The sequence below is a fragment of the Geotrypetes seraphini genome, chromosome 3 (assembly GCF_902459505.1).
Source record: "Geotrypetes seraphini chromosome 3, aGeoSer1.1, whole genome shotgun sequence".
NCBI classification, from domain to species: domain Eukaryota; kingdom Metazoa; phylum Chordata; class Amphibia; order Gymnophiona; family Dermophiidae; genus Geotrypetes; species Geotrypetes seraphini.
The window spans coordinates 134,738,479-134,752,246 of record NC_047086.1 but is presented as its reverse complement, the minus strand read 5'-3'; the positions used below and the strand labels follow the sequence as shown (position 1 = coordinate 134,752,246).

The following is a 13,768-nucleotide window of genomic DNA, read 5'->3' as shown; positions in this document are numbered from 1 at the left end:
TACCTTCTGGCCTAATCCCTCCTCCTTCTAGCCGCAGTCATTTCTCTGCACAAAGCCGTGGGTAGCGGCTCCTATGCAAATCTCGCGGCTTTACTTTGATGTGGCTTTGTGCAGAGAAACAACTGCAGCTGGAAGGAGAAGGAAGCCGTCCAGAAGGTAAGCACCCACCGGGGGGAGGCACATACTTGGAGGGAGGGGGAGAGAGAGGTGCGTGTTGGCACTCAGAGGGGGGGAGAGGAGAGGGGGGGATCCGGAAGGTTCGCCCCCCACATTTCGCCCCCAGCAATTCGCCCCTCACATTTCGCCCCCAGACACATTTCGCCCCCACACATTTCGCCCCCCGGATGTTTTGCCCCCACACATTTCGCCCCCGCACATTTCGCCCCTGAGCGTTGGATTATGACCCCCATCTTCTTTCTTCCTCCCTCCCCCCCCCCCCAACGCGGGACCCTGTGGCACCATCAGCTCTTACTCCCTCTAACGCCGGCCCTGCAGCTCCGGACTTCCCCACACCTGCTCTTCCCCCCCCCCCCCCCGATCACTATTATTTTAAATGTTATGGCAGCCGCGGCGCTGTATCCATCGGAGGAGACTTCTAACCTCGGCCTGCCCCGGAACTCTTCCTGCAACAGCAACTTCATGTTCCTGCCTAGGCGGGTGGTGGCTGCAGGAAGAGTTCCAGGGCAGGCCGAGGTAGCGTTGGATTATGACCCCCATCTTCTTTCTTCCTCCCTCCCCCCCCCCAACGTGGGACCCTGTGGCACCATCAGCTCTTACTCCCTCTAACGCCGGCCCTGCAGCTCCGGACTTCCCCACACCTCAGGCCGAGGTAGTGAATGCTGCATTTCCAGGCTATTGGATTACAAAGTACAAAACAGAGAGAGAGAATGTGTGTAAGCCAGTTTGGGGAACAGAGTTGCTGGCATTCACTGATCAGGTTTCACATCACATCAGGGCTGTGGCATTTCCTCCCTTTTAGGGGTCGGAGGGATGGAGTTCATGCTGATGAGCGATAGCCCAGAGACAAGGATTAATGGGGGGACGTAAACGTTAAGTGAGCACTGGATCTAAACCAGGCAAGTCCCTCCACAGTCTAAGAGAGAGGGAGAGATTTAGCGGGAACCTTCCTGTGATCATGTTTTGTGATCATCTTATTGTTGTACTTCAAAGTAGTATTTCTTATTAACTCTGTGCGTGCAGGGATACCCTCCTTAATGTTATTAATAATAATTTGTGTGAAGTGCTCAGACCCGCAACCATTTAAATTCAGTGTAAAAACCAAACCGAGGTTGCCGCTGGAACCATTATTGCCTTCACTGTCCCGACCGCCATAGTATATACTAAAAATTAACTCTTAATTATCGACTAAAATAAAACTTATCTGTTGGTCCTTGGCTACAAATTCAAAGTGCACAGCTGGCTGTTCTCACTGCCTCTAATGTCGGCCCTGCAGCTCCGGACTTCCCCACACCTGCTCTCTCCCCCCCCCCCCCCCCCCCGATCACTATTATTTTAAATGTTATGGCAGCCGCGGCGCTGTATCCATCGGAGGAGACTTCTAACCTCGGCCTGCCCCGGAACTCTTCCTGCAACAGCAACTTCATGGCCGAGGTTAGAAGTCTCCTCCGATGGATACAGCGCCGTGGCTGCCATAACATTTAAAATAATAGTGATCGGGGGGGGGGGGGGAGAGAGCAGGTGTGGGGAAGTCCGGAGCTGCAGGGCCGACATTAGAGGCAGTGAGAACAGCCAGCTGTGCACTTTGAATTTGTAGCCTGCCGTCGTGTCGGCAAAGAAATCGCCTGCGAGAGGAATAGTCTGACACTCAGGGGCGAAATGTGCGGGGGCGAAATGTGTGGGGGCGAAACATCCGGGGGGCGAAATGTGTGGGGGCGAAATGTGTGGGGGCGAAACATCCGGAGGGCGAAATGTGCGGGGGCGAAATGTGAGGGGCGAATTGCTGGGGGCGAAATGTGGGGGGCGAAACTTCCGTGAACCGGAGAGGGGCACTCAGAGGGGGAGAGAGGAGAGGGGCGCATTGAGACACCGAAGATAGAACAGGACCCACATTTGTAAGTATGAGTCTGACGTAAGTCGGATGTTCATAAAACGGGGACTGCCTGTACTCTTGTAATCCGCCTTGAACCTTAATTTAAGGGAGTTGGTGGGAGACAAGCTTATCTAATATAATAAAACGGTAAGCCGCGCATGCGCACTTCCTAAGCATGCGTCCGTTTTCCTTGAGCTGTAGCGACCTATAGGAAGTGCGCATGTGCGGCTTACGGTCTGGCCTCATGCAAGGCAAGACAAGTGGCATGCGCGCCCTTCCCTGCTCTCCACCTGCTCTCCACCTGCTGAGCAGCGGCTGCCGGCCGCTGGCACCCCCTGCCCTCTCCGTCGCCTCCCGGTTCCAGCGGCGTAGGCAGCACTATAAACACACTGCTTCGCGCCCTTCTCTGTCGATTTCCTCTGCCGCGTCTCTGATGACATCATCGGAGACAGACGCGGCAGAGGAAATCGCCAGTAGAAGGCCGCAAAGCAGCGTGTTTAAAGTGCTGCCTACGCGGCTGGAGTCCCGAGGTTTGTCGGCGGTGGGAGGGTCAGGAGCAGGCCGGATCGACAACGGCAGTAAAAGAAGGGGGAGGGGCCGAACGGAGCAGGTAAGAGAAGGGAAAGGGGGAGTGGGGGAAAATGTTGCTACTGCTTCTACACAGGAAAGGGGGGGATAGGAGGGAAATGCTGTTGCTGCTGCATAGGGAAGTGGGATGGAAATGCTGCTGCACAGGGAAATGGGGAAAAATGACAGACAGACAGCGGGAGGGAGGGAGACAGAAAGAAAGAAAGACACAGGGGCAGGGAGAGGGACAGAAAGACAGACAGAGAAAGGGGGCCAGAGAGAGAGTCAGCGGGAGAGGGAAAGGGGGCTGCTTTGGGGGGGGAGGGGTGTGCTTGGGGCAAACAGCTTTGCTCTGGGGGGGAAGACAGAAGGGGCCATGGAGAGACAGGGAGAGGGATAGGGGGCTGCTTTGGGGGGAGGGGTGTGCTGGGGAGAGACAGAAGGGGCCATGGAGAGATAGGGAAAGGGGACAGACAGCTTTGCTCTGAGGGGGGAGACAGAAGAGGGCCATGGAGAGACATTTGGGGGGGAGGTGGGTGCTGGGGGCAGACAGTTTTGCTCGGGGGGGAGGGGGAGACAGAAGGATACAGACAGCGGCCAAGGAGAGATAAAGAAACACAGACAGACGGACACATCTATTCTAGCACCCGTTAATGTAACGGGCTTAAAGACTAGTAATAACATAACTTCTGAGTTGGGGCAAGAAAAGATAACTCTTTGCCACCACAGCCCTGATGGTAAAATTCTCTTGTGCTTGTTTTAAAATTTAATAAAGTGGGTGCATACTTGTTAATGATGCAGTGCTGCTTGTGGAGGTTTCTGCATCTACCTTTAAGTACAGTAGGATGGGCAAGCTCTGGGGGAGAGGAAGAGTGGGGCTGAACCAGAGCATTAGTGGAGGTTGATGAAGACTGAGAAGGGGCAAGCAGGAAAGATGGAGGAAGACTGAATATGGATGACAATTGATTTGTTCCTTTCTGCAAGGCATATAACATGTAAAAGTATGCCTAATACACAAAAATCATGATCTAAATCATCATATGTTTAAAAAAAAAAAAAACCTGCTGTATAGGAGAGTGGTTCTCAATCTAGACCTTGGAGCATAGCTAGTCAAGTTTTCAAGATATCCACAATAAATAAGCCTGAGAGATTTGCATGCGCTACCCCTTTGGTATGGAAATCTCTCATGCATATTCATTTTGGACATCCTGAAAATCTGACTGTGCCCCGAGGATTGGGTTGAAAACCCCTGCTCTGGAGAACAGAATCGCTGTCTTAAGACTAAAGCAGTAACATCTCCTTTGTAGTATTGGAGGTATATAAACAAACTTTGAAACAGAAGGGGTACACAATAACATAAATGATATGGTGTTTGTACTTTGCTCAGTTTATTGGATAAAATAGGGTTTATGTTATATCATAGAGGCAGAAATGTTTTATGCCCTTTTATTATGGCATGATTTCCCCCACCAATTAAAGTTATGCAGTAGAAATTTTGGGGAGGGTTATTCACCCAAAAACAAATTTTCTTGCTTATATCCATACTTATATAACTGCTATGATTAATATTAATAATAATAATTTATTTTTATATACCGCCTGACCAAGAATGGTTCTAGGCGGTTCACAACAAGTAAAACTGAACATGCAGCGAAAAATACAATTTAAAAGTGGAAAACATAGGAAATGCATAAAATTTTAAAAGACAACAGAATGCATTAAGATACAAATTTATCATATAATTGTGTTTTTAACTTTCTAAAATCAAGATAGGAAGAAGCTCCTAGCATAATTTTTCCAAACCAAACATTCAATTTAGCAGCTTGAAAAGAGAGAATTCTCTCAAGAAACCTTTTATAACAACATAATTTAACAGAAGGGAATGTAAACAAACAAACTCTACGTGTAAGCTTATTTGAGTGGTTCAAAGAAAAATGGGAAACAAGGTAGCCAGGTGAAATGCCAAAGATTGATTTATAACAAATACAAGCAAATTTAAACAAAACTCTGGCCTCAATCGGCAATCAATGAAGTTTCTGATAATATGGAGTAATATGCTCCCATTTTTTTAGTGCTTTCATTGACAGTTAAGCTGCTTTATCTTTTATAGGCCCTTTGCTGAGGAGCAAATTACCATTGAGACTGTAGTTATTGAAAGAGTTGGCTAAGTTTAAAAAAAAAAATCTTATACATATTAGTTTGCTCAAGCCTAGTTTGGTGTTGACTAAGAATAGAGACTTTGGGACTCATTTTCAAAATATTTAGACACAAGTCCCAACAATTTTTATAGGACTTTGTATGTCTAAGTGTTTTGTAAATTATCCTCTTTGTATCTTAAGATAAAGCAAAACAGCACAGCTAATAAGAATTATGTATGTAACGCTTTGTAAACCGCCTAGTTAATAGGTGGGCTATAAATACAAAATAAGTAGTATGAATATTATTTTAAACATGTCTTTTGCATTTGCTTTGTATAGTGGGCTGTTCTGTTTTACCTCAATGTAGAATTCAAAAAGGGATATTAACATATACTGGAACACATTTTCAACCCTGTCTTCTGTATCTGAATGCTTAAATGTTGTGCATTTTTTATGATCAGCACTAGGTCAGCAGCACATTCCTGCCTGGGTATGGATTGTAATTGGCATTCTCCACTTCACAGCATATACTCTAGGTAAGTGGAAGTCATGAAAAATGCTTGTGTTTGATCTAAAGCTGCATTTTAATCGCAGTTAACTCTGTGATTTAATGCATTAATCATTTTAATTTTTTTAAAAATCATGATTAATCAAATTGCAGCTTCTCCTTTCTTCTCCAAACATGTTGTCTTTTCAATGCCCAACTCTTGTCCTTGGCACATTCCAGCATCTGTCTTCTTCATCTGCAATTCAACATCCACTCCCCCTTCTCCCATGCTAATCTGTCTTAAAGGTGGTCTTCTATTCAGCTTAACCTCTCTTCTGCTGAAGCAAGTACCCAAACGCTCAGCTCACTCTGCAAGGTAGCTTTTGTGCTTTTTGGGGCTTGGCACAGCTGGTAACCTGTCAGGCTGTGGACTCTGTGCAGCTTCAGAAAAAGCCGGACACCTTTTTATGATTTTTATATTTTTGCACTCTGGATTTTAAACCACTCCCCCTGCCCAGTCCCAATATGCCTGCATGGCGTCTATCAGTGGCATTATTCCTTTGGTTGCGTCCTAGATTCACCCTACCACTTAGTTTGCGTGGCCTGACCCTGATCTGGGGGTGTCCGATTGCAGATGGTTTGCTGACCCCATCATTACAGGCGCAGTGCTTCCCAGGACAGGGATCAGGGACTGTGTTTTAGATCTGTGGATGCCTCTGAGGTTTTGGGAGCCTGGAAATGCTCTCATGAGCCTGCACCTATATGAATTTGCAGCTTTGCCAGACCTTCTTTCTTAATCTTTACTGGAGGTCTTTTTGGTCACTCAGCCGGCTCCGCCTACTTGGCTTTGTGGTACCCTGATCTGTATGTTCTGGTCTCAGAGCATTTAGCTCTCTAGAGAGTGCTCTGGATATTGCTAGAGCTATGCCATGCTGGGATTTTATGTCGGATTTTATGTCACAGAAGTGTCGGCAACCTTTCGATCAGCTCAGGGTGGATTTTTGGTGGCGCATGTGACAAAATGCACCTTTCTCCCCATGTGGGTGGCTTAGTATTGGAAGATATGCAGGACTATCGTGTGGAGGTAGTCCTCAGGAAGCTCTTTTGACACAGCTGCTGTGGCAACGTCTTGTGTCACACGCGCCTGTCACGCTCAAAAACGCACTTTGGAAAGTGAGGCGGTGGCTCCCTTTCAAACTTTATTTGGCAGGCACAGTTTATTTTGTCAGATGCATTGTAGGCCCTTATGCGAGTTTGACTTGGGTGTTGGGAGTACCCCATCTCTTCCCGCAGTGAGCTGCTGTTTCAACTTCCAAGGCTTCTTTGGCTTAGCTGCCTTTTGTGAGTTGTGATTGTTTGGCAAAAGTCTGGATGACTTCATGGATTCTAGACTGGACCAATGATGGTATAATAGCTACAGACAGTCCTAGCCTCCTGACTCCAGTGCTGCACCTCCTGATGCACAGGCACAATGGTGCCAGGTCAAGGGATGCCCCGCTGGGGGGACATCTCAAAACATTTCTGCCTGTCTGGATGCATGTTACATCTGACCAGTGGGTCTTGGACTTTATTTGGTCAGGCTACAAACTGGAATTTGCTCGACCTTTGACAGGATTGGTTATTGGGCTCTGCTCAGATCGCCAGACAAAATGCTCAGGATTCTGGCCACTGTTCAGCGCTTGCTGGATATTCAAGCTATGGAGCCAGTGCCACCCAACCTCTTAGGGTTGGGCAGATACTCCATGTGCTTTCTCATGCAAAAGAGAGGCTCTGAAGAGTGGAGGCCTATTCTGGATCTTTAGCAAGCAACTGTGGGTCTCAAGATTCCAAATGGAGACCGTGTTTTTGGTTATTGTAGCAGTGATTGCAGAACAGTTTCTTGCCTCTCTGGATCTTACAAAGATGTACTTGCACATTCCTATTTTTCCGGCCCCCACAAAGTTTTGCAGTTTCATGTTTTGGAACAGCATTATCAGTTCTCGGCCCTGCCCTTTGGTCTGGCTTCAGCGTCCCAAACCTTCACTAAGGTAATTGGTAATGGTGACAGCTTACCTGCAGCATCTGAGTCTCCAGGTGCACTCTTATTTGGACAGCTGGCTGATCACAGCTCTTTCATTGGCCGAGGAATGCCACACATTGGAACAGGTGTTCCAGGTGCTGGAAGACCTGGGTTGGATTGTCAGCTTTGGAGGGGGTGAGGAGGAGAATAAAAATGAATCATCTGATGCCCCTGCACTTGCTCGGATACCTAGGAGTTCCTTTTGACCCAGCAGTGGGCCGTGTCTGTCTGCCAATAACCCTCTGTGCAGAAACTATATATTCAGCTTTCTTCCCTTCTGGAGCAGCCTTCTGGGATTATCTTCAGGTTCTGGGATCAATGGCTGTCACACTGGTTGTGATTCCTTGGGTGAGGGTGCATATGCATAACGCTCATGATTTGCACTCTTGCTGGGTTCCACACAGGGATGTCTTGCAGACTCATCTGTCTTGGACTCTGGAAACTGAGCAAGCATGGCCTGGTGGCTTCTCCTGTAATCAATCCACTGGGGCGTTCCACTACACTTTGCCTTCTGGATCTTGGTGATGACAGATGCTAGCCTTCGGGGTTGAGGAGCTCATTGCAATTGTTATCCTGTTAAGGGTGTTGGACACCCTCTCAGTGAAAGTGATCAATCAACCAGTTGGAGCTCAGCCATTCGACTAGCTCTGACGAGATTACAGAAGATGCTGGAGGGCCAAGTGGTCCAGGTCTTCTCCAATATGACGACAGTAGTTTCTGTCACTTGCCAGGGAGGACCAAGAGCACTCCTCTGGCTCAGGCAGCCAGTCTTTTTTTTTCATTGAATGGAGCGTCATGTCCTAGCGCTGTCGGCAGCACAGGTGGCGGGAGTAGTAGCGTTCAAGCAGACACTCTGGATCTAGTCGAGTGGGTTCTGTCCCTGAGGTGTTCCAAGAGATAGTGGGGCACTGGGGAAGACACCTTTTTGACTTTCGGGCTACAGCAAGAAACAAATGGATCACTTCTTCAGTTGAAGATCTGAGCCCAAAAGCGAGGGGCTTGCTGCTCTGGTGCAGCGGTGGCCTCTGGAGATTCTCCGGTAAGTTTTTTGGGTTTTTTCTTCTTCCTTGGCCAATGTTTGGCAGAGTCCTTCGTAAGATCATGGCTCTTCCAGGCCGCATCAGTCTGGTGGCTCCAGATTGGCCTCGTAGACCATGGTAAGCAGATTTGATGTGACTACACAGATTTCGCAGCCTTTGGCTCCGTGCCTATCTAGCTTTCCTCATGCAGAGTCCGGTAGCCATGGAGATTCCAGGTCACTTTGCTCTTAAAGCTTGGCTTTTGAGCACACAGTCTTGGAGCGAAGGAATATTCTGCCCTAGTTGTTGATACTCTTCTGAAATCTACGAAGTAGTCTACGGTATCTGCTTATGCTACAGGTGTGGAAGGCCTACTATAATTGGTGAGCACAGGACCTACTGGACCCATATTCAGCTCCAATCTTGCTAATTCTCACCTTTCTTCAGGCTGGTTTGGATAAAGGCCTTATTGTAACTTCTCTTCATGTGGCCGGGTTCTCCTGTTTTAGATCCCGGAAGCATCGGTCTTCCTTGGCGTCTCATCCTGATGTCGTTAGATTCTTGAAGGAAACTCTTCATGTCTGACTGTTGGTTAAGCACCTTTTCCCTTTCTGGGACCTTAACCAAGTATTGTCTGCCTTACTAAGGCTCCTTTTGAGCCCCTTCGAGATGCTATCCTCTTGGACTTGTCGCTCAAGACTGTTGGCGTTTATTTTCTGGTCGCCATTACATCGGTGTGTCCTGTCAGTACTACATACTTTGTCTTTCAGAGACCCTTTCCTTTGTATTTCTGAGATGGGGGTTTCCTTTTAGACAATTCCTTCCTGCTTGCTGAACGTAGTTTCGGTTTTCCATGTCAATCAGGATAAGTGTTTGCCTGACTTTCAGCCGACAGGTTCCAAGTCACAGGAACGCTTGTTGAAGAAACTGGATGTGTGCAGAGTTGTTCTGCGTTACCTGGAGGTCACCAACAAGTTTTGTCTTTTTGACCATTTGTTTGTGCTGACTCATTCCGTTCAGCAGGGCACTCCCGCTTCCAAGGCCACGATCTACAGATAAATACATAGGGCCATTTTGTCAGCTTACATTCTTGCGGGGATACAATCTCCTGTTTCCGTCAAGACGCATTCTGCCAGGAGTGTGGCCTCTTTGTGGGCTTCAGCTAGAGCTGTCTCCCTCGTGGAGATTTGCAGACCGGCAACATGACCACCTCTTCACATGTTTGCCGAGTTCTACTGAGTGGGCATGGCGGCAAGACAGGACTCCACCTTTGGGTTCTTGGTCTTATGAGTTGGCGCAGCAAGCTCCCCCTAGTTTTTGGGGGACAGGATTTGTATATCCCTACTGTCTTGAACAGTGATTTCAAAGTCCCTCTTTGAGGGCCGCAATCCAGTCGGGTTTTCAGGATTTCCCCAATGAATATGCATTGAAAGCAGTGCATGCACATAGATCTCATGCATATTCATTGGGGAAATCCTGAAAACCCGATTGGATTGCGGCCCTCAAGGAGGGACTTTGAGACCCCTGGTCTAGAATGTCTCACCTATTGCACTGGAAAAGAAATTATGTACTTACCCTGGTAAGCTCTTTTCCAGTAGATAGGTGAGACATGCTAGACTCCCGCCCAGTCTTTACTGTGCCTGCTTACAGTTTTCAGTCGGTTTATGCTTCTCCAAGCTGTTTCTTAGATGCCTATCAGCCCTTGGAGGCTGGAAAGAATTTGAATATATGTTTCAATTTATTGGGGAGTGATTTCCCAGCTACTTTGAAGCCTGTGTGGGCATTTCACTTTAATGTTGGTTGATTTCTTGAGCAGAACACTTGGTTTGAGGCTGTTGCTACAGGTGCTTCTACTTCACTTGTATGGGGTGGCTCTCTGTGCTTGGCTACTAATTGTAGAGGGAGCTAAACAGCCCAGTGAAGTACCATATTTCCCCGAAAATAAGCTCTAGCATGAGAGAGATTTGCATACCAAGAAGGCAGTGTAGGCAAATCTCTTTCATGCATATTCATTGTGGATATCCTGAAAACCTGGCCTGTCAGTAGATCTCAAGGACCGGAATTGGGCAGCCCTGCTCTAGAATGTCTCGCCTATCTACTGGAAAAGAGCTTACCAATGTAAGTTCATAATCTCATTTTTTAGTACTTGATCTAACTAGGTGCTTGGGACCTGGGTTGGTCACGGTTGGAAATGGGATACTGGGCTTGATAGCACTTCGGTTTGTCCCAGTATGGCAATTTTTATGATCTTGTGTACTTTCCTTTCAATGCCTGAGCGCTGATTCACTCAAACACTGACAGGACAATAAGGCTGGAGCAGACCCCCACCATAAAAGTTTCACCCACTTGCTGAGCCCCCCCTCCAACTAAAAACAAAAAAAATGCTGTCCGTGAATAGCTCTCTTCCCACCGAGCCTGGGTTGTCTAGTGGGACACTCCTCATCCCAATAGCCCCTCTTCACGCCCTGCACTTTTTTAAAAAAAAATTGGCAGGAGGGATGCCCGCTCCCTCCAGCTGGCAGATCCACCTCTTCAAAATGGCAGAGCTTCCTGGTGCATCCTGGGATTCACTGGGCATGAGCCTAAAGCCCCGATTGGATTGGGCATGTAATGCCTCTTTCCTGGGAGGGACCTTAGGCACCTCAGCCAATTAGGGCCTTAGGCCCTTCCCAGTGCATCCCAAGTTACACTGGGGGAGGGGAAGGCCCACTATTTTAAAGATGCAATCCTGCTGGCAGAAGGAAATGGGCATCCCATCTGCTGAACTTTTTCAACTAAAAGATACCGAGGATGGTATGTGTGTGTGTGTGGGGGGGGGGGGGGGGTAGCCCACTAGACCGTCAGATATTTTTATTTGTGTGGGGGTGGGCTTGGGAGCTTGTGGGTGGAAGGGGGGCACTATCTTTTTATACTCTCCCTGCCGGTCGATCAGCTGAGCTGGCAGGACTCCCCAAAGCTGCCAATTGGCTCAGCACTGAGTCTACAGGAGAAACCCCGATGCTGCACTAGCTTTTGAGTCCTGCTGGCGCTGATCGACGTGCTGGAGAGCAGGAAAAAAAATTGACAGGAGGGATAGCAAGGAGCTGTGCCTAGCGATTGGTCTTCTGAGCAGGCGCCAGGCATAATTCCTCCCCTTTTTACTGGCAATGCTCTGCACTAATAGCATGCATATAATCAGTCATTGGAAAAATCGCTCCTGCCACGGAAATTTAAACTGTTGTGTTGGAGCATTGTGCATTGGAGCCTTAATCCCTATGCAAGAAGAAACAGAATTTGAAAATAAACCAAAAGAAGCCCAATGATACACTTGATTAGAACTTAACCTTTTTTTTTTTTTGTTCCAGATGGTGTTGATGGAAAACAAGCTAGACGAACCAATTCTAGTACCCCATTGGGTGAACTCTTTGACCATGGCCTCGACAGCTGGTCCTGTTTGTATTTTGTAGTGACTGTGTACTCCATTTTTGGGCGAGGAGTGTATGGAGTTAGTGTGTTTACACTCTACTTCCTCCTGTGGGTGGTCTTGTTTTCCTTCATTCTTTCTCACTGGGAAAAATACAACACGGGGATTCTCTTCCTTCCATGGGGATATGATATTAGCCTAGTGGTAAGTGCATGATTCCTATTCTCTCAACGAATAGGTGAAGATTGTAATAATATGCTAAATATAAATTTGTATGGTAATTCGAGGGTTGATTCATAAGTCATGGCAACTATTTTTTTTTTCTTTCGAAAATGTGTCAACACTGGAAATTTGATATATATGTTTGAAAGTGTGTGACATGTACATATTAATGTTGCCACCAGATGAGAGATGAGTTCAGGAGAGTCTCTGGTAGGGGAGAAGCAAAAAAAAAAAAAATTACATTTGAAATCATTTTATTGTGGCATACAGTGTATAACATGAACAACAAAGTAAAAGTACAAACTTGTTTTACTGTTAACATCCTTCAAAGTAGTCTCCCATCCCCAACAACTTTGAAGCATGTTAACAATTAAACAGTTTGTTCTTGTAGGTAGATGGAGCTGGGTGAGGGAGGGGGTGAAGTAGGGGACAGGGATGAATGAGAGGCAGACTGGCTGAAGACAGTCTGTCTGTTTCTCAAATGCCCATCAGGCACTTATGGAGCTTGGACCAGGATAAGTGAAGCCAAAAGGCAAATGCTTCAGGCATTGCTATTAGGGGGATGATTATCCTCTGCTGACACAAAATTTTCTGGCAGATCTTAGCTGTCCTAGCTTTACTTTTGTTGGTGCCTTAGCACTGATTGGCATGGGCTGTTGTTACCAAACCCCCCCCCCCACCCGCTTCAGCTGGAGGGATGCCCACTCACTCCTGCCGCTGCTGTTAAGCAAGCCCCCCCCACTCCCCAGCAGCCGGAGGGATACCCACTCCCATCGCCATCATGCCCCCACTGACCTCTCCCACGCCTCAGACACTCCCCCGCCCACCCTTACTTTGTTTACGAAGGCCGGCCAGAGAGATGCCTACTCCCTCCGGCTAGCAGGCCCACCTATCCAAAATGGCGGGCTTTCCCCTCCCGATGCATCCTGGGATGCATCAGGGAGGGGTCTAAGGCTCTGATTGGCCTAGGTAGCTTAAGACCCCTCCCCTCCTGCATATTCACCAAAGTTATTGTGGCAGTGGTGGCTCATCTCTGCAGAATGGGGGGTCCAAGTTCATCCCTATCTGGATGTCTGGCTGATCAGGGCCCCTTCCAAGCTGGAGTGTGAACAGGCAGTGGGGATGCTGGTGTATCTGCTGCAGCACCTGGGCTGCATTGTCATTTTCAAGAAGTGCCAACTAACGCCCTCTCAGACCTTGAGTATCTGGGCGTTCAGTTTGACACGGTGCAAGGTCATGTTTTTCTTCCTGAGACATGCAAACAGAAGCTCCATGGTTCTCTTAGTGCTCCTGACACCCACTACTTGGCATTACTTTCATGGATTCCATGACGGCCTCCCTGGATGCTGTTCCCTGGGCCAGGGTGCACATGAAGCCTCCCCTTCAAGTGCCACTTCCCTGGACAGAAACAGCAGGTAGTAGCCTATGCTGGTAGATTGAGGGAGAGGGCCTGTCGAAGGGCATGCCCCTCTGAATCACAGCATGGATAAGTCATAAAAGACGCAAGTCTTTCTAGTTGAGGAGCTCATTGCAGAGACTGCTCCATCCAGAGCTGATAGATTACTTAAAGAGTGGTCAATAAACTTTCTAGAGCTTTGAGCCACGAGGCTGGCATTGAGGGTGCTAGAAGATACCCGGGAAGGAAAAGCGGTAAGGGTGTTTTCCAACAACGCTACTGCAGTGATGTATATGAATCAGTAGGTAGGGGGGGGGGGGGTACCAACAGTGCTCATTTGAGTTGGGAGGTGCTGATGCTTTTCCGTGGACAGAAGTGTACCTTCAAGCTCTCTCCTGGGCATATGTAGCTGGAATGGAAAATGTGC

The 13,768-nt window shown here is 47.8% G+C and overlaps 1 protein-coding gene across 2 annotated transcripts in view; it reads left to right on the top strand.

The window, feature by feature from the left end:
* Window positions 1–13,768, top strand: part of SELENOI (selenoprotein I) — a 132,770-nt gene that overhangs the window by 71,629 nt on the left and 47,373 nt on the right. For both annotated transcript variants that reach the window (XM_033936712.1, XM_033936713.1), the window contains exons 4-5: window positions 5,217–5,291; window positions 11,665–11,927. In XM_033936712.1, the coding sequence (XP_033792603.1) occupies window positions 5,217–5,291; window positions 11,665–11,927 (338 nt within the window). The remainder of the gene's footprint in view (window positions 1–5,216; window positions 5,292–11,664; window positions 11,928–13,768) is intronic.